At 36.7% G+C, this 24003-nt stretch overlaps 1 protein-coding gene across 2 annotated transcripts in view; it reads right to left on the reverse strand.

Annotated features, from left to right (window-relative positions):
• Positions 1-24003, reverse strand: part of RELN (reelin) — a 527861-nt gene that overhangs the window by 238727 nt on the left and 265131 nt on the right. For both annotated transcript variants that reach the window (XM_060107639.1, XM_060107638.1), the window contains exons 7-8: positions 18635-18731; positions 13184-13235 (exon numbers count right to left, since the gene is read on the reverse strand). In XM_060107639.1, the coding sequence (XP_059963622.1) occupies positions 13184-13235; positions 18635-18731 (149 nt within the window). The remainder of the gene's footprint in view (positions 1-13183; positions 13236-18634; positions 18732-24003) is intronic.

The following is a 24003-nucleotide window of genomic DNA, read 5'->3' on the forward strand; positions in this document are numbered from 1 at the left end:
ACTAAAACAGACAACATCATCACCATATTTTCAGACAAAATGTTTTCCTGGTTAACTCATAGTTCATTCTTGTCACCCAGTTCTAGGATTTAGGACTACAGTGGGAAGACATTTAAGAGATCATGAAGATGTACACTCTCACTTTACAAACAAGTTGTCAGGGGTCCACACAGGCTCCACCACTTCCCCAAGGTTACACGACAAGGCCACTTGGCAGAGAAAGGACGATATGGCCCGACTCCCAATCCAGTGCTCTTTTCCCTTCCCCATTTATATCAACAACAAAAGTTGTTTATCAACAAAAATGAGTCACAAAGACATGGAAATATTCTCAGTGAAAAAATACATGGCTTAAAGTATCTACATTGAAAAAAATGTTTTCTTATTTTGCATTAATGACTATTATTTACAGGGAATCAGAATACTAGGTGGAGCAGTGTATAGAAAGCTCCATGATTCCTACATATGACTACTGAGATAGGCAAAAGTAATAGAATATTAAATAAAGGGAAGGTGATAGGATGTGATTGGTCTTTGGAAGGGAAGTTGAGGCTTTCCCATGAAAGAAGTGTGAACATGACACTAAGTTTATTATAAGAATGTAAACACATCTTTATCAGTATAACATCTATGAATATAATGCTCAATTCTAACATGTTAGTGTAGACAGTGGACAGGGTAGACAGAAGTGGATTTACCATGAAGCTCATGAAGCTTAAGCTGCAGGGCTCTGCACTTGGATGAGCACCTTCCAAGACCCTGGGAGGAACTCTAGCAATGTGTTCACATGACCATGTTTTATAACATTTGCGACCGATTGAGATGGCTGCCTCCTTTCTTGACTACTGCCTTACCATGTTACCCTCATGCCAGATGGCGTTGGAGTGGCCATGGCGGCTTTTGGGATCCAGTTAAGGGGAAGTTGAGTTGGAGGTATGTTATGTGTGTGTGATACAGTTACATAGTTATGCAGGTCACTTCTATTCCATAGTGCAGTCATCCTCAGTGTAGAAAGAGCTTCTAGGAACATGCCTACCACCCACTGTGATGAAGTACCTATGTCATCATGACTCAAGAACAGTGGTAATAAACTGTTCAGTGAGTGACATCAATTCAGAGTTGCTAAGGTTGGTCACTGTGCAAGAGAAGTCAAAATGCCCTGCAGTCTTGTAGTTCATACATGAAAGAAATTAAGACAAGAGATTTTTACAATTTGCTAATGATCCTAAAAACATACATGATATATCAGTAAGGAATTGTGAAGGTAAGATGTTAAATAAATGAAAAAAAAAAAACTCTGATCCACCAAGCTAGAGGCAGAATTATTTTTCTAGTCTCTAAATAAAAATATTATAGAATTGTCATATGCAGAGGCAGTTTAAGAATATGCACTCAAAAGTTGTAAGAAAAGAGTATTTCAGGTAGTGAACAAAGACGTTATGTTATATTTTTGGATTTTGTGATGCTTGTGGTATCGTCAACTTCTAAAGATTTGTAATTTGTTGTGATTTCTTTTCTCATTCTAAATAAATATTCAGATTTGTACCTAATTTTGAATGTGTAATTTTGTATTCTTTTCCTTAAAGACAACCTAGTCCTCAACCAAATTGTGTAAGGTTCAAACATGGACCCACAAAACCTAGACCCACCCCTGTACAGAGCACGCCCTGAAGCGTGTTCCTGCACATTTCACGAATGTCTTAACTCACATGGGAGCACCAAGGTCCAGATTACATGGTTCACTTTCCACTTTGCTTAACATGGCACATTCAGTGACAAATGTATTGTAATGCAGGACAACAATAAAAAGAGAATGAGAAGATATGATTCCTGAAATTATTTTCCTTCTCTATTACTTCAGGCAGATCTGGCTCACTTAAAATATTCTTAAAAGGAAACTATCACATTACAACTAGATTAGGATGGATGAAATGACTTGTAAGTAATTGTTTGCTTACATAAGAAACATGCCATTCATTTTTGGACTGTGTTGGAGACTACCTGAGTGAACCTCAGGAGCTCAACAAAAGCCAGTGAGAACCTGTACCTTCCAGGACTTACTAAGTGGAGTGTTTCTGTGCAGTGCTGGCTGAGAGGCTCTTAAAGGGCTGTTAGAGTTTATAATGCCAAGAATACACAAGAACATGAACAAGTACCAATTATGTGCTAATCAATGAAGCCCATATTAAGCACACTGAAAACCTGTTCATTGTGCAGTAGCCCATTAACCATAATGTACACGCCCAGAGGAGACCCTAGGGAACTTCCTAGAGTCAGCAAATTTCCCAAAATTCACAAATAAACTTCTTCCTTTCTTCTCATCTCTCTTGGGTGGTTGCCATAAAAATAAACAACTTAAAAAATAGCTTGATGTAGTATAAAATCAAGACTACTTAAAAATAGATATATTTGCCATTAATTCTATTAAGAATTCAAGAGTTATTCCCTTTCTGAAAATAACAGTCATACAAGTCCAAAATCCCTTAAGGTAAGATAAGCTTCAGGATCCAAATTACTTACTTATTTACTTAATTTACAGATTTCAGAAAGGTAACATGGTAAATATACCATATGTTATGCAACATCCCCAGCAAGGTCCGAGGCAATACCCTATAATGAAACATATTAATATTTCTACAGTGAAATACATGAAGATTCACATAGGTAGATAAATAAAGATTATAAATAGCCTTAAATCATTTCAAGTCAGGTCTGGCTGCCAAATGAATTCAGGTCATGGGAGGCTTTGCCATCACATAAATATTTTTTAAAAAAAGGTTTGTGGGCTTTCCGAGAGTTTTTGTATTGTAATATGGAATTAGAGATTAGGAATTGTGAGCCTGTGTCTCCAGTAGCCCTCTCTATTTCTTTATTTCTTTTTACTTTTATAGTAAAGGGATAAATCAATTGGTTTGAGTCTCCCAAGCCCAGGGTAGTTTTATTCTTATTTGGTTATGCCCTTCCTCACAAAGTCCCAGACTTTTCAAAGTAAATCAGAACAGAAACAATAGAAGAGCTATTGCCTCTTGGGGGTTCGGTAGTGGTTGCCGGGAGCAGGTTCTTTCCTCAAAGCTCTGCCTGAAAAACAAGCTGCCTTTTTAAATGTGGCACAGGGCCACAGAAGGAGAGAAGTGATCTCGCAGAATTTATAGATGGGGAAAAGCACTGCCAGAAATCATGCCTCTAGATAGTGGAGCGGGACCCATAAATACTGAAGGCTCGAGGAGTGTCTGGACAGAGCCCTGTTGAGGATTCTTGCAACCCAAGTGCTTCTGCTGCTATTCCTCAAAACTCAGACCTCAGAGACAAGCAGGATGCCCAGAGCTGCATGTAAACAACAGCATTTGATATAGAAAGATCATAAAGTGATGAAATCGATGTAATCAGGCTACTTAGAACTCCCTGCTAGGACTGGAGCAAATCTTAGCAGAATCAACACATCCTTTCATCTTTTCAAGGTAGATAAATGGAGGACAGGGCCATTAACTAGAGGTTGTAGTGAATGGAAAGAGAGAAAGAGATGAATGGGGAACTTTTAGAGAAGCTTTTAAAAGCCAGACACTGTCACTCCCAGGGGATATTACATGTTACTGTAGGCTAAGGCATTCAACAAAGGGACTTGCCTCATTCTATATAGTGAAAAATGTGATGAGCAACATGAAGATATTGGTATAATAAGCAGTTCTGGCAATTATCTATATTTTTTCCCCCAGAGAGATTTTTAAGGACAGTACTACTCACTGTGGAGAAAAGGCTCATTGTATCCAAAAGCACTGAGAAACACAGTAAAAGCTTATTTGCCACCGGGCAATTCTTCTTCTTCTAAGTAATTCTGCCACAAGCAAGTCATGGACCATTATTATACAGATGATCAATATTTTGATAGCTTCACAAACTTCTGCTCAAATATTTCACTGGAGGCAGCTGTGCATGTTTATTTTCCAGTAACAACAATGATGTAGAACAATGATTATACTATACTTAGGTTTTTATTTCCTTCATTACCAAGTCGGCTAGAAAAATCCTAAGGGCGTTAGTTCTCTCAGCCCGTGACATCAAGACAACCTACCATAAGTAGAGCAAAATCTTTGTAATATGGCCAGTCTAGAAGTACTACCTAATGCACGGGACCTAAACTGCGACTGCCGGTTTTAAGCAGATAATGCTGTAATTTCCAGGATAACCAGTTTTATATATTTCTTAGTTTTCATGTTTGTTTTATTCCTCTCCTAGTAGAAAAACCTAAACTTGATAAGATTTTATGTACATGTTCATACTATTTTGTAATGTGGCACATCTGTATAAATCTGTTTCATTAGTTTATAAATTTTGTAAAAACTGTAAGCAAGTTTGTCCTCTAGCTGTGAGTTAGCTTCTTGCCTGGTGTACCCTTTGAAGCCAGTTGTTTTGGTTACTTATTACCCTCATGTACCCCAGGTATCCACAGAGTACTTGGATGCTGTTCTTGGCTGAGCACCAGTCTCCCTGGCTCCTCTGAGGCATTCTAGTAGCTGCTGTCCCCACGTCTAACCCTGCCCACATATCCTGCCATGCAGCACTGCTTCAGGCTCTCATAAAATACAGGCTCAATTCGCCTGGCCTGTGCCTGCACAGAGACAGCCACTCATGCCTTGATGAAGTTCAGAGACTGTAGCCAAAGGGGAAGCAGTCTGATTTGTGGGTAAGAGGCAGGGAAGGAAAAAATGGTTACTGTATCGGATAATGCTTTGTGGCAGCCCAGGCAGGACTGCATCCTGGGGCTTCTCAGTCCCAAATGACAGGGATGGGAATTGTGAGTGAAAGGAGCCCACAGATATTACTTTAATTAAGAACAGTTCCATTCCACACAAGAGGAAATTCTCGAATTACTCTTGGATCTGTCAAGAGCAAGTGAGTTCAATTTTGGTAAAATATGATGACCGAAGTTGAGATAAATCAGTATTTTATTAATAGAAATTGTCGGTTTAGAGAAATCAACATGTCCAAAATCTACGGCTGCCCCAAAAGATCAATTAAGCAATAATTTGAATATGAAAATCCAGAATTTATGTCTATAAATCTGTTTTGCCCACCAAAAAAATACCTTTGGGGGGAATTTAGCATATTTTTAAATGAAGAAACATATTTCAAGGATAGCGTCGTAAAAAGGACCATTATATGAAAGTAAAATTTCCATTTTAAGCATCTACTAAAAACTGATATTAAGGATTAAGAGAGGTCAAATAAAGTAACAGTAAAAAAATCCTCACAAATATTCTATATTTATGCCATACATATGCTAAAAACACGCTACCTTGAATGAAACTCAAAAAACCTCTCTCATAAAATATAGAAAAAGAGCCAGGTTTTAAAAGCAACTCTTCTTCCCCTTATGTTTTATATTTATTTTTAAAATGAGGCTACTAGTAATAATTTTTGTTTTGACTGACTTTATTAGCAAACAGGCTATTAGATCTGCAAGGTTTTCCTTCTGAATAAATGTGACAGTATGTGATTTATTGTACTTAATATTTTGCTCCTTAGTCACTTCCTTGGCTGAAATTCCCAAACCTCATTAGGTGACTTCTTTCAGTTTACGGCAGATGGACAATGACCACAGGATATAAAATGAACAGCTGTCCTCCTCCCCTTTGTACCTTTCTCCCTTTCATTCCTATTCTCCATTCCCTCACTTCCAAAATATTTGTATTTTTTCCTTTTTCCTGCCACTCCTATAAGAGAGAAAGTGACCAATTCCCTCCTGCGTTATGGAATGCCATGCCATTTCCAACCAATTTCAGGTGCCCAGCCCTTTGCAAGTTCCCTCCCAAGTCCACAACATAGAGGTTTCATCAGATCTTATGTTGAGAAAAACACAAGGAAGACAAATGCAAAATGTGTCAGGCTTTGCCAGGTTCCCTGCTGAGCAGCCCTCTGTTCCCTGGGGTGGAGGCCATAAACCAAGCCCTAGTGCTCAGGCCTGGCTCATTTTCTAGGACTGATCCCCACCTTTGGCAGCAGGTGTTAAGTAACGTCCCTCTCCACCCCCCAGCAATCTGGAGACTCAGCATTACCATCCTTGTTGCAGTTTGGGCTTTGACCTTGGTCTCAAGGTCTTAGAATGGCCACTGCCTTATTTCCCTGAAGGGAGCCATTGCTCTAACCTTCCTTGTGATGCTGAGTCTCTGGGGCGGTACCACACCTGCTCTTGTCAGTCTCCCTCCCAAATGATAAAGTCCTGCCTTTGGATCTCCCTCTTTCCTGGACTTTCCAACAGGCTGCCTTCTCACCCTCCTCTGTGGTCTGCACCCCTCCATTTCTTCTCCCACATGGACTTCCCCTTCCCCACCTCCACCTACTTGATAATAAACTCCTGGAAGGCTGGGCAGTTTCTTAGATTTTGCTTTCCCTAAAGTGGATGTATTCACATCCTAAAGATCTGTGATAAAAGAATCCTTGATCAAGAGTCCTTGATTGATAAGAAAGTGAAAACTGCTGGCTCAGACCAGGTTTTAATATTGCCCATGGATTTCATTCAGCACACTCCTTTGCCGCAGCAGTCAAGAAGGGTCTAGTATTGAGCACCAACGTGGAACCTCACTAAATCTCTTTCCCAACCTAAGAATAGAATTCAATTCAGTTCATATCTATCTAGTTCTAGTCGTGAGTAAAATTCTGCCTTAAATACAAAGAGGGATCCTTGTACACTCCTTAGTCCTCACGGAACATTTAAGCTATAAAGGGTGAAAGTGGATGTGCATAAATGGCCAGAGTATAAATCAACGCAGAGTGAAGTAGGCATCATAAGATAAATACAGAGGAAGTAGGGATTCAGAGATATGAGGGTGTGGCAACGAGATGAGTTTTCATGGAGGAAAGACCATCTCATCTATATCAATTTCTTCTCATCCTATTGTTCACGGTTTTATCCCTTCTACTAGAACAGCCTTCAATAAATATTAGTGAAACATATTTATGAATGAATTATTAATATTTATTTTTAAGCCTCATCAAGATGAGTGACAATGAAATAAATATTTCAAAAGAGAAAGGGTACAGTATCTTTCAAACTGTATTTTAATTCACGTAAAGACAACTCTTTAGTTATCAGTTTCAATAATACAAAGACATAATTAATCTCAACAATCTTTGCCAGAACCTTATACTTAGTAGCATCTTACAATATTTCAGAATATTCCCCTTTATTACGTAAGATAGGACTTAAGAACTTGGGGTGAGGTGGATTTGAAAAATATATAAAGCTCATATAAACTGGTCTTTTAAATATACATTCCCGGGCCTCCCTGGTGGCGCAGTGGTTGAGAGTCCGCCTGCCGATGCAGGGGATACGGGTTCGTGCCCCGGTCTGGGAGGATCCCATATGCCGCGGAGCGGCTGGGCCCGTGAGCCATGGCCGCTGGGCCTGCGCGTCCGGAGCCTGTGCTCCGCAACGGGGGAGGCCACGGCAGTGAGAGGCCCGCATACCGAAAAAAATATATATATATACATTCCCTAAAAAGGTCAACTCCAGGATGAAGAAGGATAACCTGAATTAAAATCAGTTCCAAACTTTAATTATTAAATAGATAACCCAGAAGTGTTTCATATATAAATATTTCAATTTTTGTGTTAATATAGATTCCTGAAGATCTAAAAATCAAGTAATAAATCTTATTTTAATATCTTTTATATCCAAGAATCTTAAACTCAAAACATGTATTTAACCTTAAAAGCACATGTGTTAAGCTAATTTTACCATTAAAATTTTCTAAACTTCTGTTTTTATTTATGTATGTTTTGAGCTCAAGTCACCAGAGATTTTGTTAGCCTCATACTCAGAGATTCCCGTGTTTTCAAAAGAGTTTTTCACGGCTTCATAATAAATTCCCCAAGGTCTTACTTACTTACCAAGGAAAGTGACTCTTAAAAAAAAAAAGAGAGTCTGATTTAGAAATATATCTCAGGATATTTACAGAGGAAATAAGCAATAATTCCTACCAAGATATAAGAGGGCTCAATTTCTCCTCCTTCTGAATTAGCTGTTCCAAGAGTTGAGGGACAGTTTCTCTACTGAATCAAGTTCTAAGTAATTAAGATGTTTGTGAATCAGGCTTGAGGGAAAAACTTCCCTCATGCTAAATGCAATATAATACCTCTTATAAGTGGCATTTTATTCATTACATCTATTTGAGAAAGATCTCTTTTCTTTTACAAAGCAATCTTCCAATTCAGCAATGAATACCTCTAACTTTGTAATTTTCTAGTTTTTATTTTTCAAAATACAAAATGAGTAGCTCTCATATTTCTCAGAGACTCTGTAGCATGTACAGCACAAAGGAGAATAATTCAGGCCTAAGGTCATTTTTATATCTTAATCTGTAAATATAAAACATTTATGATATAATGCCTTTCCTCTGCTTGAGGTGATTAAAAACAAACAAAAAAGCAGTGAAAAAAAAACAAAACAAAACTACACAGGACTTCCCTAGCGGTCCAGTGGTTAAGACTCCATGCTTCCAATGCAGGGGGCCCGGGTTCGATTCCTGGTCAGGGAACTAAGATCCCACATACCGCAACTAAGGCTGTGCACCACAACTACTGAGCCTGTGCACTCTAGAGCCCGTGCGCCGCAACTAGAGAAGCCCGCATACCTCAGCAAAGACCCAGTGCAGCCAAAACAAATAAATAAAAAACACACGCACACATACCCACAAAACCCAAAATCTTTAGGATATTTATAAGTAAAACCAAAGAAAAAAGATACTAACTCTATAAATTATGAACAAATAAAAGATTCTAGCTAGTTCAATAATAGCAAACTGATAAACACATGGATATGTATTTTCATCTACTGGCTTCACTAAAAGCATAGTTTATTGGTGGTTCTCTGTTCCCTTCTGGGTCATCTTTTGCATTGATTGAGGTCCTCAGATCACCTCCCCCAAATTTCTTGGCGTGAAATGTCTGCATCATACCAATTTAGCACTAGGCTACATAATATTACAGATGTCTCTGTAATAGTTACTTGTCACTCAGGCAAGAAATATTTATGAGCATCTATAATTTTTGAGTCCCTAGGCTAGGGGCTGAGAATAGCATGATGGACCAGACAGAATTACCTCCCATAGCAAACCGTTCTTCACAATGTATGTTTTTAAATGCTTTACTTTCAATCCCCATTTAGCCAATGGATTCTATTAATCTGAAAAAAAGAGCTGGGCTAAATTGAACAAGCATATTACTTGGCAAGTTCTTGTTGAGTGAATCAATGCAGATTTACATTAAGGAAGGGACAAATCCATTCTTAACACAATTGATCTTTCTTAAGGAAGATCACACACACATTAAGAATTAATTTCATTGTATTTCTCTATTGCTCAAGAGAGAAAGAGGTCCTTTTCCTGACCTCTATTTCCTACTTAAAACTCCCAGCTGATGCAGATTAGCTCTTCAGATGGACACAGATACTGTGACATTGCTCACAGCCACCCCAGGCAGTCCTCCTGCTCTAGGAGAGCACTCATGTTCCCATTTTAAGCCTTGCTTATGTCACTCTATCTCCTCAACTGGAAAAACTTTGTCCTTTCCACTGACTCATGCTGTTGACTTTCAGGGATTCTCCTCTCTAAGAAGCCTTCCTGAATTGCTCTGCTCTGCAGGACCTAACACCAGGGGGACCTGTACACACGTCCATCTATGCTTATAACAGTCTGGCAATTCTCTAGACGTTTCATGCTCCATATGCATCCAGAGCCTTCTACCACACCACTAAACACTGTAAAAATGTTGTTTTCTCACTTTTTTGTCTTTCCATAGTTAACGTGGGCTCAGAAAAGCCTAAGCAGACAACGAATAGTCAGTGAAATTTTGTTAGGTGAATAATGGATCCACAGCACTACCAGCACTTCCCTTGGACCAAGGACCCTGCCTGGGAAAACAGAGTTTGGAGGCATCTGTAAAATAGTGGTTTACAAGGGCATCTTCTCAAGTTTTTCTTCCTGTCCCAGAGGAAATCTAAAGGAAATGGGTAAATGCCCCTAAGCTTACAACCATAAATTCCACAACTTGAATCTAATGAATCAAGTGAGGATTGTAGCAGATCGATGTCTCAGCACAGAAATGGATATGAGATCTTTCACTGGAATGGAAAAATGAAAAGTTGTTCTAAGAATATCTTAGGACATCTTTCAAGATGATTTAGCTGTTGGTAACCTAGTACATTTCAACTTGCAGAACTGTGTTTTCAAGATGCTTTAACTTTAAAATTCATTGGGTTAAGATAGTCTGTATATTTATATGTGTGTGTGTGTGTGTATTTAGAAAGAGCTGGGATAGCATTGGTGCTACACATTGGCATGACAGAGTTTATTTGAGACACTCCTTAGTAATTCAAGACATTTCTATATGGACTATCTTGGATAATGCTTGTGATGAAATTAAAATGTTTATAAGAGCAATATAAAAATATCAAGGCAATAATTTATTCAATTGTGGTTATATAGCCATAATTATGAACATACTTATCATTGAGGCCATAAATAATGACAGAATCCCCTAGAAAATGGTCTATATTACATCTGAATCAACATGATATACAATGAACATTTAACATCCCAGAGGACTCCTTAAGGAGTGACTCTAAATCTGACTGACCATACTTAACCACACTATTTGAATAGATTTGGAAAGTTCCACAAGACACAAATAAATATAAATGTTCAACTGTCTATACACAGTGTTTTTTTTATAACACACTCAATATAATTTTTGAAGAGAATATAAATTCAGTGGCTACTTGTCTGCGACTGCTACTTTGGTTATTGTGGGGCTTGTAAAGCTCAGGATGAATATACACAATTATGACGTTTCTGGAATTTGTGTACATGCCCCAGTCTAGTCCTCACCCCATACATACAAACAGAAGAATACGACTCCAAGTACTCATCATGAGATACACAAAACCATTTCTGGAAAGTTCTGAACACTATGCCTATTTATCATACAATACCATACAGCTAATGGTTTGCCACTACAGTGTTTCTCAGCCACTTTAATACTTCTTAGTTCCCAAGAATTTTTATTCTCAAAAGGCAGTAAGCAAATTCCCCAATGAAGTCGCTAGGCAGTAAATTATAATTTCTTTAACTAAATATTTTGTTTCATGCCCAAACAATGACATGTTAAAATTTCACTTTTTATTCTAAACCTCCCACTCAGAAAAGATTTCTAAGTGTATTTTTTAGTTATAAACTTGACATAACTATCTATCCATCCAACCATCTTTTTGCAACTCCCTGATTCAGTTACTCTTCCAGTCTTCTAACCTGGGATTCAAATCCATGCTTTGTATAATACAAGCAACTCTCTGGCTCGCTGAGCTGCAGCCCTCTGGCTTGTGGGGAAATCAAGGATTCTTGCTAAGTCACATTTTTGGGTCTAGTCTCAAGCCTTTGGGCATGGTGCTTGCTCTGGGTTTTGGGTCTCAGGCACCAAACCTTACATTCTCTGATAAACACCCCTTCTTGGCCCTCTTTCATCAGCTCTACTGTTGATGGTAGGGTGCTACTGAAAGGTGAGGAAATGAAATCTATGCCAGCTCCACAGTATACTATTTACAAAAATAGATTTTTTTTTTCCTTTAAGGAAGGATAATTTAATTGGTGCTGGATCTCTGCTACCATGACTAAAATTTAAATATAGTAGAATTGTGAGGCATATATTTTAAAGAGGATTCTCTTGTGTTCTTTAATTGCATAAAGATATTATCTGAAATTAATATTCAAATAAATACTCAGAATACAGATAAATAAAAAATCTAGCTTATATTTTATATTAATAGCATAATGAATTTAAACACATTTGTTCTGGTTAAGAACCTCTAAGTTACACTAGCCCGTCATGCCAGAGTTTTAAAAATCTGTTTTTGTTGCACCACAACTTTTTAAAAATGAGCTTTTTTTTCTGATTATAGAAGTATTACATGCTCATTACAGAAAATTTAGGATACACTTGTTAATAGATCAAAATTTAGGATACACTTGTTAATAGATCAAAGAAAATCGTCTTAGCAAAAAACTCATTACTTTGTTTTTGCCAATGCTTTTCTTATGACCACATATGGACGTCTGAATAGTTTGTAAATTGTTATAGGTAATGCTATCAATGTTAGAAGAAGAGTCCAAACCGTAGTCAGGCAGGTTCACATTTTTACTTACAGAAGCTGAAAGGGGGCAACCTGAGAAAAAAGTGACAACTACAATACATGACTTGAAGAAAATTGTTCTTAGGTACAGTCAACCACAGTGGGCTGTGGGAGCACTGATTTGCAGTTAGAACTAGAAGGCTAGTGAGGGAAACAGTCCTTTTGCTAATGGGGGATGCCCAAAGATATGAGGGTGAAGACAGTGGGAAGTGGAGGACGCTGTCTCAGGGGCATGGCTGCTAGCAGTCCTCATGTCATGGGGAGAGAGAGGCCAGGAGGTTTCCATGTTATGAGACCAAGACCAATAAACTAGCCCCCATCTAGAAAGCAACATCTTTCTTTACCTAGAACATTCCCTTTGGAAACTTGTGTTACTTATTAATATACACCTTTGAAAATTCAAATGGAAAATAATATAATAGACAGCAAAACTATAAACACTTCATCAAAAGATACCTGATTTTACTGAAAGCTTTGGGTAGAAATTTTTAGCTCTAATACAAAGGCACTTAAAAGAAATACTGCCAGATACAGTCATTTTAAAATTATCTGTGTCTGAATTAAACATAGATTATTTACATCAAGTATGAAGCCTTAATTGGTTTCTCTGAGCCACCAATAATTACCTTTTTCACTGCCATTCAGTAAGAATGCAGGAAATTTAACAGATTTCAGTCTTAATCTGAGGAAACATTACTCATAAGGTAATTCTGTGTAATATAATAATCCAATACATTCAAAATCCACATGTAAATACCTTTAAAATGTTTCGGATTATTTGGATTATTTTTAAATACCACTGGCTGCCAGAGAGAAGTGAGAACAGGATGTAGTATTTACAATTTTTAAAATATCACTTCAAAAATGTTTTAAATTATTTACTGCAGTGTTAAGACTTACTCTGCTCTAAATCTAAAAGTATTGGGCACCATAATCCTGCTTATACACTATGATTAAAACAAACACTTCCAAGTTAAATTGCTTAACTGCTAAAAAACTTACCAATGGAAAACTGGAGGACAGAAGCTGTTGTTGTATTAAGGCCTGTGGTAATCTAGAAAAAGGAATATAACAAAATAAGACAAGATAGAAAGAGAGGAGGAGAAAGAGCAGAAGAGTCAGGAGGAGGGAGAGTGTAAAGGATAGAAAGGAACCATAAACAGAGGTTATGTTTATCCAGTGGTTAGCCAACTTCTATCGACGTGTCAGAACACAGATGTATTTCTCTGTGAGATCCTCACTTAGGCACTGCTGGCACATTTCTCAGGGTCCTATTAAAAACCCTTTTTTAGTATAATTTACCAGGCACGTAACGCAGTCCCCTCCACGCACCCCACCACCTCCCCTCTGTCCTCCTCAACAGACCTGGGGCCCAAGAGAATACCATAAAAAGTGACCAAACAAAAACTGGGACCAAAATTAAGAGCAAATGAGAAGAGTAAGAACGTTTTGAAAAATAAATAGAATTACAACAGGTAGAAGGTGCAGGATATCTTTGGGGGATGATGAAAATGTGATAAAACTGATTGTGGTAATGGTTGCATAATTTTGTGAATAAAGTAAAAACCTTGAACTGTATACTTTAAATGAATGAAGTGTAGAATATGAAGATTATTTCTCAATAAAACTGTTACTTCCCCCCAAAGTAATCAAATTATGGGCCTAGAAATACTCTTCCAACACATTTCTATTATTTTCCCTTAGTTTCATGAAGAAGCATGTCTAAATAGTTTTCCCCCTTTTAAAAAAAGGAATGGTATCTTATTTAATTTTAAATAAATTAAAATTTAAAAAAAAATTTTTATTAATTAATTCTTTTGTTCATTCATTCATTCTATGGAGTAGTGACTTTGACCCATACCAGCTTAAGTAAGATGGGAAATAAGGTTCTCGTTTTTAATGACTCTCTTGTTGGGTTTCTGACCCCATAAGGTAAGGTATAGGATGCCTCCCATGACTGCACCTTATAAAACAAAAAGTGTATAACTGTGTTTCCAACATGGTAGAAGCAGTAGACTTCTTAAATGTCATAATAACATCCTTAGACTTGTCCCTGCACTGTGTTAGCCCCCATGTGATGGAGCCCACAATGCAGAAGAGTCAAGAGATAGCCAGTTCATGAATCGCCATGGGAATTCGTGGACAAACAGTGAGGAAGCCTCTTGAAGTGCTAGAATTCAGCTGAGATGTGAATATCAAAAAGTTGAATTGCACTTCCCATTTCTACAACACAATTTGGAAACATGACTGAGCATGTGTTTTAAATATGTGGCTTTAAAGTTCATGAAGAAACAGAAAAGGTAATAGAGGGGAGGGCAAGACAGTCCATTTTGTAAGTTGTCTAGATATCAGTATAGGTATCAGCTCCTAATTGATTTTAACGATAGCAAAGATCACTGGTGTCAGGATGTCAGGTGAAATTCTCTATTTAAATCTCTCATTATCACAGAATATTTAAGAGAAAGCTGGCCCACCATGCTCGGAACTGTTTCCTACTTCCTTCCTCTCACCAGAGTCATTAGGGAAAAATGCACTAATAGAATTTTCTTTAAATAACAAAAATACTAGCTCCTTTTCAAGATTCCTTTAGAAAAGGTTAGCAGACATTTGGTGCTGTCCAAAATGCCCAAAAGACATTTGGTCCACTACAAAAAGTCCTTGATATTTGGTCCTGTCCAAAACCATTTGATGTGGACCAAACAAGCTCATGGATGTTTTGGATTGACCAAACTTCAAGGACCCTTTGGTGTGGACCAAATGTCTTATGAACCAAATGTCTCATGGATGTTTTAGACAGAACCAAATGTCCTGCGAGGTTAAAAGAAATCTGTTTTTTTTTTCCCTCATAACTTTTAAAGTAAGCTCAACTACTTATCCTCATGGGTGTTCCACTTGGAAATTTTGATCTTAAAGTCCAAAGAGACACATGGAAATTTTTAAATTTTTTCACAAAATTGAACGAATGATCTTTTCCCCCTCTGATTTTATGTAACTGAGTAGATTCCCAGATGAGTTATGAAACACTCCTGAATATAAGTTCTTTGAAACAATAGTATGGTATTATATAAGTTAAAAGCACCACGGCTATTGCTATTGCTAGTGCATTAAACAGACCAGAGAGTCTTTGATACTTATGCTGGGGGTGTAATAAATGATGCTTGTGTCACCTGGGTGATCAAGTTTCACAGCTGTGACGTCTGCTAGCAAACAGTAAATCACTTGAAATAGTGGCAAATTTCAATTACATGTGCTAACTGAGGGTGACCCTAGACTTCATTTAGTCATTGATTCCACATTTTTTTCTTCATCAGGGAAGCTAAGGACTGTTGACTCCCATTCTTTTACCTTAACCCATTTAGTTTATTAGTAAAATTGTCATCTACGAGAAAGAACAGGAAAGATGAAGAGAAAAAAAACAATGAAGCATTGCCTATAAAATCTATTCACCTATATTTACATTTGAGTATTATAAATTATTTATTATTCTTGAGTTCAAATATATGATTTCAGTCTGCAAAGTTATTAAGTCTTTACATGGGACATTCTGAAAACTAAAGGACCTCTTAAAGAGATTTTGATAAATATTATAGCGACTATGAATGTCTGAGAGAGAACTTTTCCCTACCAAATCTCACTGCTCTTAAATTATCAGATAAACTCCAAATTATAGAAAATTAATATGCTGACTAAATGAATCTGAATAATTCATTGCAGGCTGAGGCTGTTCATTCTACACTTCTTCCCTGCAAATTTTTACTGGGTTTAATCCTGTTTTAACCCAAACTCCTCCTTGTAACTAAAATGCATTTCCAAATATGAGAGAATAATTGAGCAAATATTTTATTTTTTAAAAATGAAGAGTAACATGACTACTTTTGTTTTAAGCTCTGAGAGAGCACATTTTCTCTTAAAGGAGTGGGTAAATGAGTTCCTCATTACCTTCATTTCAGACTAGCAAAATGAATCAAGTTAGGTGCCACCCCCTGAAATATGGAGACTTCCCTGAAGTAGTGAAACGTGTGAGGGCTGCACAGCAGAGCAGCAGTGGAAACAGAAATGCATGGTGTGCCCATGTGTAAGCGGGTACCGCCTCTCACTGGCTCTGGGTTTTATTGAAATGAAATAGCCATTTGACTAAATTCACAAAATGGAAATGCTCTTTTAGGCATTTTAAAAAATAAAGCATTAACCTACTAAGGTTCTTTACCTGTGGTCGGTGGTTCTTTGTTTCACAACTTCAGTAAGAACTGGATTTATGAAAAATTTTAAAGTATATTTTTTTAAAAAGTGATATTTGGGGCTGATAACTTTCATCAGTTCTCACGCACAACTGTTTTAACTGGATTCAGTTTTGAAGTGCCGTGCAAATATTTGAATTTTAGTGGACAACAGCATGTTTACTGACCACTGAATTCATCACTTTTCTTTCGATTGATTTTTCTCCTGTAAACATAACTTGGGTACAATATATATTTCTGCTCCTGGGACACCAATACGGTATAAAAATTATTGGAAATTAGAAGTTGCTAGTGTGTAAAATGTAGATGTCACCCTTATTTTTGTTAATGTATCTTCATTCTATTACCTTTGAGTCTACAACATAATTCATCCTAAGAAAATACTTATGACGAAATATAAATCTGTGTATGTTTTTTCCTTTCTTGGATAAAGATAATTATTTTGAATATTTTCCTTTTTAGTTGAAAGGCTGATCTCACATTAATTATATAACACAATTCAGAACTAGCCCGCTGGATGTATAAACTCTAATGCTAAATAAACTGGGATATAGTGAAACCTTCAGGATTAAATATATTACATGGTATAAAATAAACTAGTTACTTCAGTTTCTATGCTACAGAAATATGAATTCTGGCATTATATTCATAGATATGTTTATTTCTTATTAATCAGAAACAAAAAAGAATTTACCAAGCATTTCCAGAAATATTACTGAATGGGTGAACATTCTAAAATAGGCATTTATTCTAAGCTTGATTAACTATGACAAAAATTTAATTTTGTTTTAAGGTTTATAGATAATTAATTCAGTCATGGTACATTATTTAAGATGTACTAACAAATCTATTTTTTCAAGAAGAATTTCACTACAGAGTCATATCTGTCTGCAGGAATGTTATAATATCTTGTTAAGACTTGAATTATGAGCACCTATTATTTTAATTTGCATCCAATTAATTCTGTTTGTGTTCTAATTTCAACTAAAAACTCTTCAATTTATCAGTGTTCTGAAGCTTGTATGTTTAATAAATTAAGTATATCTGTTGCCATGAAAGGGGTATTCAAGCAGCATAAAATAAGAACCATGTTATAAAAGAACAATGTTATATAAGAACCATGTTATAAAAACTAATTGACTTTCACAATTAGATAACTAAATCTTATTTTAATTACCTAGCAAGGTTTTTTCCTCCTTTTTACTGTGGAAGCCAGTCTTTTGGCCACTTTTTAAATTAATGAATTGGAAACATAACGTGTGATGGAGGGGTGAAAAACACAACTTTGTTACTAAAAGCTCCATCATAAGGAGGATGTGGGAGAAAAAAGGAGAGGCATTGAAATTCAAGTCAAAAAGCAGAAAAGCAAAGCATAAGAGATGTTGCGAAAAGAAAATTAGATGCAAAGAAATTGAGCTAGAAGTACAACACAACAATTGCTTTTATATCCTTTTTCAAGAATGTGAAATGAAGGTAGTCTTGGTGCCAGAAAGAAGTACCAAGTGACAACAAAAGGCTCACTAGCCACATGCTGATGGCTAGTGATTTTATTGCTTTCAATTTAGAATGCTCATGTTTCATTTTACATATGATCCAAGGACTTACCTTTGGCAAGCAAAATCTAATCATCTAAATTAAAGTAACCTACTACTGAACAATTTGGCATAAACCAAAATTTTTTAAAAACTGGTTTATTCAGTGTGCTCTTTCATTTAAAAAAAATTCATTAAAGTTCCTAGGTGGTTAGGAAACAAAGTTTAAAAATAATGTGATAAAATTGCTCATCTAATATTTTTGGTTTGCAAGGAGAAAATAAGAAGTGTAAAAGTAAAGCTTTATACAAGAACTTATAAAGTCACAAATTATTTAGATATGATATATATATATATATATATATGTGTGTGTGTGTGTCATGTATATCATATGTCATGCCTGTCATACCCATATTTTTAAAAAGGCATATAATCACAAAGATGCACCATGTTTAATGAGATCCATTGATGCTGCCAATTTTATTACTGCATTCTTTATTTTTTACATTTGAAAATAAATTATAAAGTCACTGCTCCTAATTTTGAGATATTTGCAATAGGACTCATAAATAATACTGCAAATTTTCACCTGAACTGGAATTGCATAGGAAAACCTTTTGTTGGCAAAAAGTTCAGTAAAGACAATGTATTTGGACTAATGTACATAAATAGCACATACTTACCAATTCTCTTGGACCATATGGCTCACAGAAGGTGACAGCATTGCCATGCATAATTGCACCACACTGTTCTCCAGTCTCACAGTTGTTACATTCAACCCTGTGGGAACACAGAACACAACCTCAGGCTGTGAACTAAGTAGCACAATGTGGTTTATCACTCAGGTAAAGAAAGATGTAATAGTTGTTGTTATTCAGTTGAAATCAACATTTCGAGGAAAATAATGGTATTTTGTATTGTGACATGTTAAAGAAACATAAAAACAGAAAGATTTGAACTTCAATCCCAATTCTTTCAGTTACTCGCAATGGTGGGCAAGTTACTTAACCTCCCAAAGTTTCAGTTTTCTCATCTGTAAAATGAGGAAAATAATATTGACCTAAATATCACATAGTTATCATAAGGATTAAATGAGAGAGTGTATATAAAACACAGAATACAGAATCAATCTTACAGCAGGAACTTAATGGCCATTGGTATTATTATCAATCATTACATAATATACTATGCCCAGTACAAGTATTTTGCTAATATGAAAGATAAGCAAAGTAATATACACTTATATAATGAACTAAAACCATATATCTCTGAAATCAAAAGGTGTTTTACAGATTTTAAACCTTTTTCTTTTGAGTTATGATTAATGTCAATGTTTAAAATAACTGTCCTCAAATAGATTTGCATGTCTACAAAATATACTATGTAAAAAGTAATGGAATCAGATTGTACTTAATCCACATAGTAATATGAAATAAACACAAATTCTAATTCAAGCAAATTTTGGAGACTGAGTTAATGTTAACCTTGTAAATAATTTAATTAGTTGCTTTATTACTATAAAGTGAAGTGGCTAATAAAACCTTAGAACAGAATCTCAAAAATAAATATATCCATGTCTTCATTATAAATTGACAATATGAATATTTTGGATTTGACTTTGCATATTTACAATGACATTGACAATGATTTGCATTATGATACTTCAACCTAGAATCATTACATGTACAAAGAAAGAATTATGTTTCCTCAGTCTGAAACTCAAAGCACATGAGAGCTGTATTTCATGCAGAAAGGACATTTTCAAAGACTTTCACATTCTAGGTGCCAAACATTATGGAAAGAGCACCATGCCCTTTGTTTTTGAAGATCATTGTATCAGGCCCTTTCAGCTGTTTGCTAATCTCAGAGAAAAAAGGGAGCAGGAAGCCCTATTCAAATAGGAAAAAGACAAAAGTGTGAAAAGATACCAGGTAGCCCATAAAGCCAAGAGGCAGAAGCACAATAAGTAAGTAAAAACGTGACAACAAAAAAGAAGTATTTCCTATATATGTATTGCATGGAATAAATTATTCTAATCTTTTGAGCTGTGTTCCTATACAAAGGAGATCAACAATGTCAAGAAGCTTTGCTTTTTAAAGCATAAACAGAGAACAACTTCTGATATGGAATTTTAAAAGGTAGTATCTCAAATCTTTGTAGGAGATTTAAATCTTCTCTTGATTACTGTGAAGCAAGATTCTAATAAAATGTCCTTGACATTAGAAGAGGCATAATAGTAGCTTCATAAAGGCAACAAATGTGTCTCTTGTTCACCATTTTATGCCTGGCATGTTGTATTCCATAAATATTTGTTGAATGAGTGAATAAATATAAGGTAACTTCATAAACAGAACTATTATTAGGGTCTGAGATCTAAAGCACTTCAAATAGAGCCTGGCATACTTCAAATAGAGCAAGCATGATGTAATTGTTAGCATAAGTGTTAGCTATTATTATTATTATGGATTTCTACCATTGTCATCCAGAACAGGTATATTAGTTTTTTTCCCCCACAGGGAACCTACTACATGAACTTCTTACTACTATTTTTCTGTTCTTAAAACTATACATTAGGGCTTCCCTGGTGGCGCAGTGGTTGAGAGTCCGCCTGCCGATGCAGGGGACATGGGTTCGTGCCCCGGTCTGGGAAGATCCCACATGCCGCGGAGCGGCTGGGCCCGTGAGCCATGGCTGCTGAGCCTGCGCGTCCGGAGCCTGTGCTTCGCAACGGGAGAGGCCACAACAATGAGAGGCCCACATACCACAAAAACAAAAACAAAAACAAAAACAAAAAACTATACATTAATTTTTCCCAAGGATAAAAGAGAAGTAGCACTGAAATTATAGTGTGCTTCTTACTTATTGATAGATGAGGATTATTTGGCCTCCAAGGCATTGTGAAATGGCTCAAAAGAAATATAAGCTTTGACAGAGAGAAATTAAAAGATTGTTCAACCCTCACAATGACTATCTGCCATTTTCCTCCAGTGATTCTAAACTAAAAGCATCATTGTTGATGTGAAGTCCGAGGTCTGATATTTGAATTCTCATAGCAATCATTCTATCTATAAATATTGATCAGCACTCCCCAAATCAACTGTATATCAGAAAAACTGTATCTGTATAAATACATGTATTACAAGTCTCCATCACCTACAGTTTTTTTGTTTTTTTGTTTTTGCGGTATGCGGGCCTCTCACTGTTGTGGCCTCTCCCGTTGTGGAGCACAGGCTCCGGATGCGCAGGCTCAGCGGCCATGGCTCACGGGCCCAGCCGCTCCGTGGCAGGTGGGATCTTCCCGGACCGGGGCACAAACCTGCGTCCCCTGCATCGGCAGGCGGACTCTCAACCACTGCGCCACCAGGGAAGCCCTGTAATTTATTTTGAAAGCACATCCCTCTGGGTGGTCAAATCCAACCCACTCTTAGATGCCAATGGTGTTATTTATTCATTTATCATTCATTCATTCATTCTTACAATTAACAAGCATATGTTGAGAACCTACAGGCATTATGATGAGCTTTAGTGGTACAAAGACCAAAACAAACAACAGTATTATTTTCTTCCAGGAGTTTACACTCCAGAAGGAATGGCAGGGAAACAAGCACACAATTAAAATATAGGGTGCCAGTGCAATGATAGCTACTTACTGCATCCTATGATGTGCCAGATATTCTAAAGCCTATTTGAATCTCTCAACTTCTCTATAAGATAGTCATCAGTGTCCTCATTTTACTAATAAGAAAACTGAGCTTCAAAGAAGTTAAGCATTTGCTCGAATCCTACAGCTGTGAAGTTGACAGACTGGCAGTCTGGACCCAGGACTTGCTAATTCCAACAGCCATCACGTTTTCCATAGCTCCTCACTCCTTAAAATAGGAGTTCGCGCTGGCTGTGATGGTACCTAACTTAGACTAAGGAAGTAAGGGAGAGCTCCCAAAGGAGGTGGTCCCAGAACTGGTCCTGAATGAGAAATAGGAGTTAATCAAAGAAGAAAGGTGATGGTGTCATAGGGCACAAGGAATGCAGAGATTATGACACAAGTAAAACTGCTACTTCAGTGTGTTAGTGTGCCTGGAACCACACTGGTACATGAAGAGGGTGGCAAAGGATGGGGCTGGAAAGTGGCAGCCAGTTCATGGAAGGTCTCATGCGCCATTTACCAAGTGATAGATACTGCACTAGGAACTCTACAAACAATGCCTCAATTAATTCCTATACCCCGCCTTTATTTTTGTCCACATTTAGAGGATGCTAAAACTGAGATTTAGAGTCATTAAATGATTGTCCAAGGTTACACAGATTGAAAATTATAGAACTGGGATTCAAACTCCTACTATTCTGTTTCCAATAGAACTGGGATTCAAACTCCCACTATTCTGTTTCCAAAGTCATGATACAATCCAACTTTTAGGAAAATTACTCTAACAAATAATGGATTAGCGGTAGAAAAGACTGGACTGTTGATATAACACAAGTAGGACACAATAGTGCCTTGAAATAAGGTGGAGATGAAGAAAAGAGTGCCACTTTTTAATAGAAACATAATACGATCCACATATGTAATTTTCAACTTTCTAATGGCTACATTAAAAATAAAAAAGGAAAGGTAAAATTAAGTTTAATAATATGTTTTATTTAACCCAGTATACTCAAATTATATTTTAACATATAATTATACAAAATTATTAATGATATAGTTTACATTCTTTTTTCATAAAAAGTCTTCAAATTATGGGGTGTATTTACACTTACAGCACCTCTCAATTCAGACTAACCACAGTTCAGGTGATTAATAGCTGCATGTGACTAGTGGCTACCATACTGGACAGCTCAACTCTAGGGAATTACAGGGCTTGGAAACTGACTGCTTTTCTGGTTATGCTGACAACTGGAGATGACCAGCTGACAATGATTATATGTACTTGAACTTCAGGGAAAGGAGATTAGCACTGACAGGACAATTTAAGATATGGTTGAAATCATAGGAGTGCATATTATTGGGGGCCAGAGGGAGAGGGGAGGATATACTAAGTGAGGAAAGTAGAGGTCCAAGAATGGATCCCTGGGGAACAACTATATACTTAGTCTGGTTTCTGGAAAGCTCCAACCATCATCGTGACCCTTCAGTGTGTATCCATCTGAGGCTAGCCCTGCATACTTTTCCATGATTATTGGCAGTGGGTTCATTTCTGTTCATGTTCCTAACAATCCTAATATTTCTGTGCTGCCCATCAAGGTGACTTTTCTAACAGTGAGTCTATAACATGACCTTCCTAATATTTTTTCTACCATTAAAGTTAAGCATTGTACAACCACTTACATGAATGCCATCATCATAAAGGAAAAGAAAAATCACAAGTTCATGATGAACACAATGACTCTGATGGAGGCCAACTAGTACAAAGGGCAACTAGGAGTCATGGCTTCCCAGAAGGAAACAGTGATCCATTTCAGAAAAACAAGGTAAGTTTTAAAAACCTACAGATGTAAATAAGCATCCAAATTTCAAGAACAGGAATTCTTGGCTCATCCCAGAATCTAAAGCAATGCCTATGTGCTCTGAGTGTCTGAGTTCTTCCCTCCTGTCTTTCTCAGAAAGCCCCTGTGTCTAACAAGTTAACTTGGTTGGGTGGGGTTGGTACCTAACCCCAATGGGTGCTCCCTGTGAATAATACTAGTAGTCCAAAATTCTACTCTTCCCTTATGAGTTGTTCCTAAGAATAAGGGTTCAATTTGCTGGATAATGAGCAGTCCAATTTTCTTTAGGCTCGGAGCAAAAAAAAAAGTGCTATTTATTTCTAACATTTAAACTGTGGTCTCCCAACCGAATTTTCTCAAGAAAATGATGGGCTCTGTAAAGTTAGGTAACATATTCTTCAGAGATTGGTGGGAAGAAGAAGTTTTAAATAATCCCAGTTAAATAGACTTTTATTTTTCAATTTAAAAAGGAATGTGACCTCCCAGGCTAAGGATTAGAAATGAATTGCTTCTCTGCTTAAGAGTAAAAGTCATACCGAATATTTCTCTAATCTAAGAAAACTTGCCCCCT

This window comes from Mesoplodon densirostris, chromosome 9, assembly GCF_025265405.1.
Source record: "Mesoplodon densirostris isolate mMesDen1 chromosome 9, mMesDen1 primary haplotype, whole genome shotgun sequence".
NCBI lineage: Eukaryota > Metazoa > Chordata > Mammalia > Artiodactyla > Ziphiidae > Mesoplodon > Mesoplodon densirostris.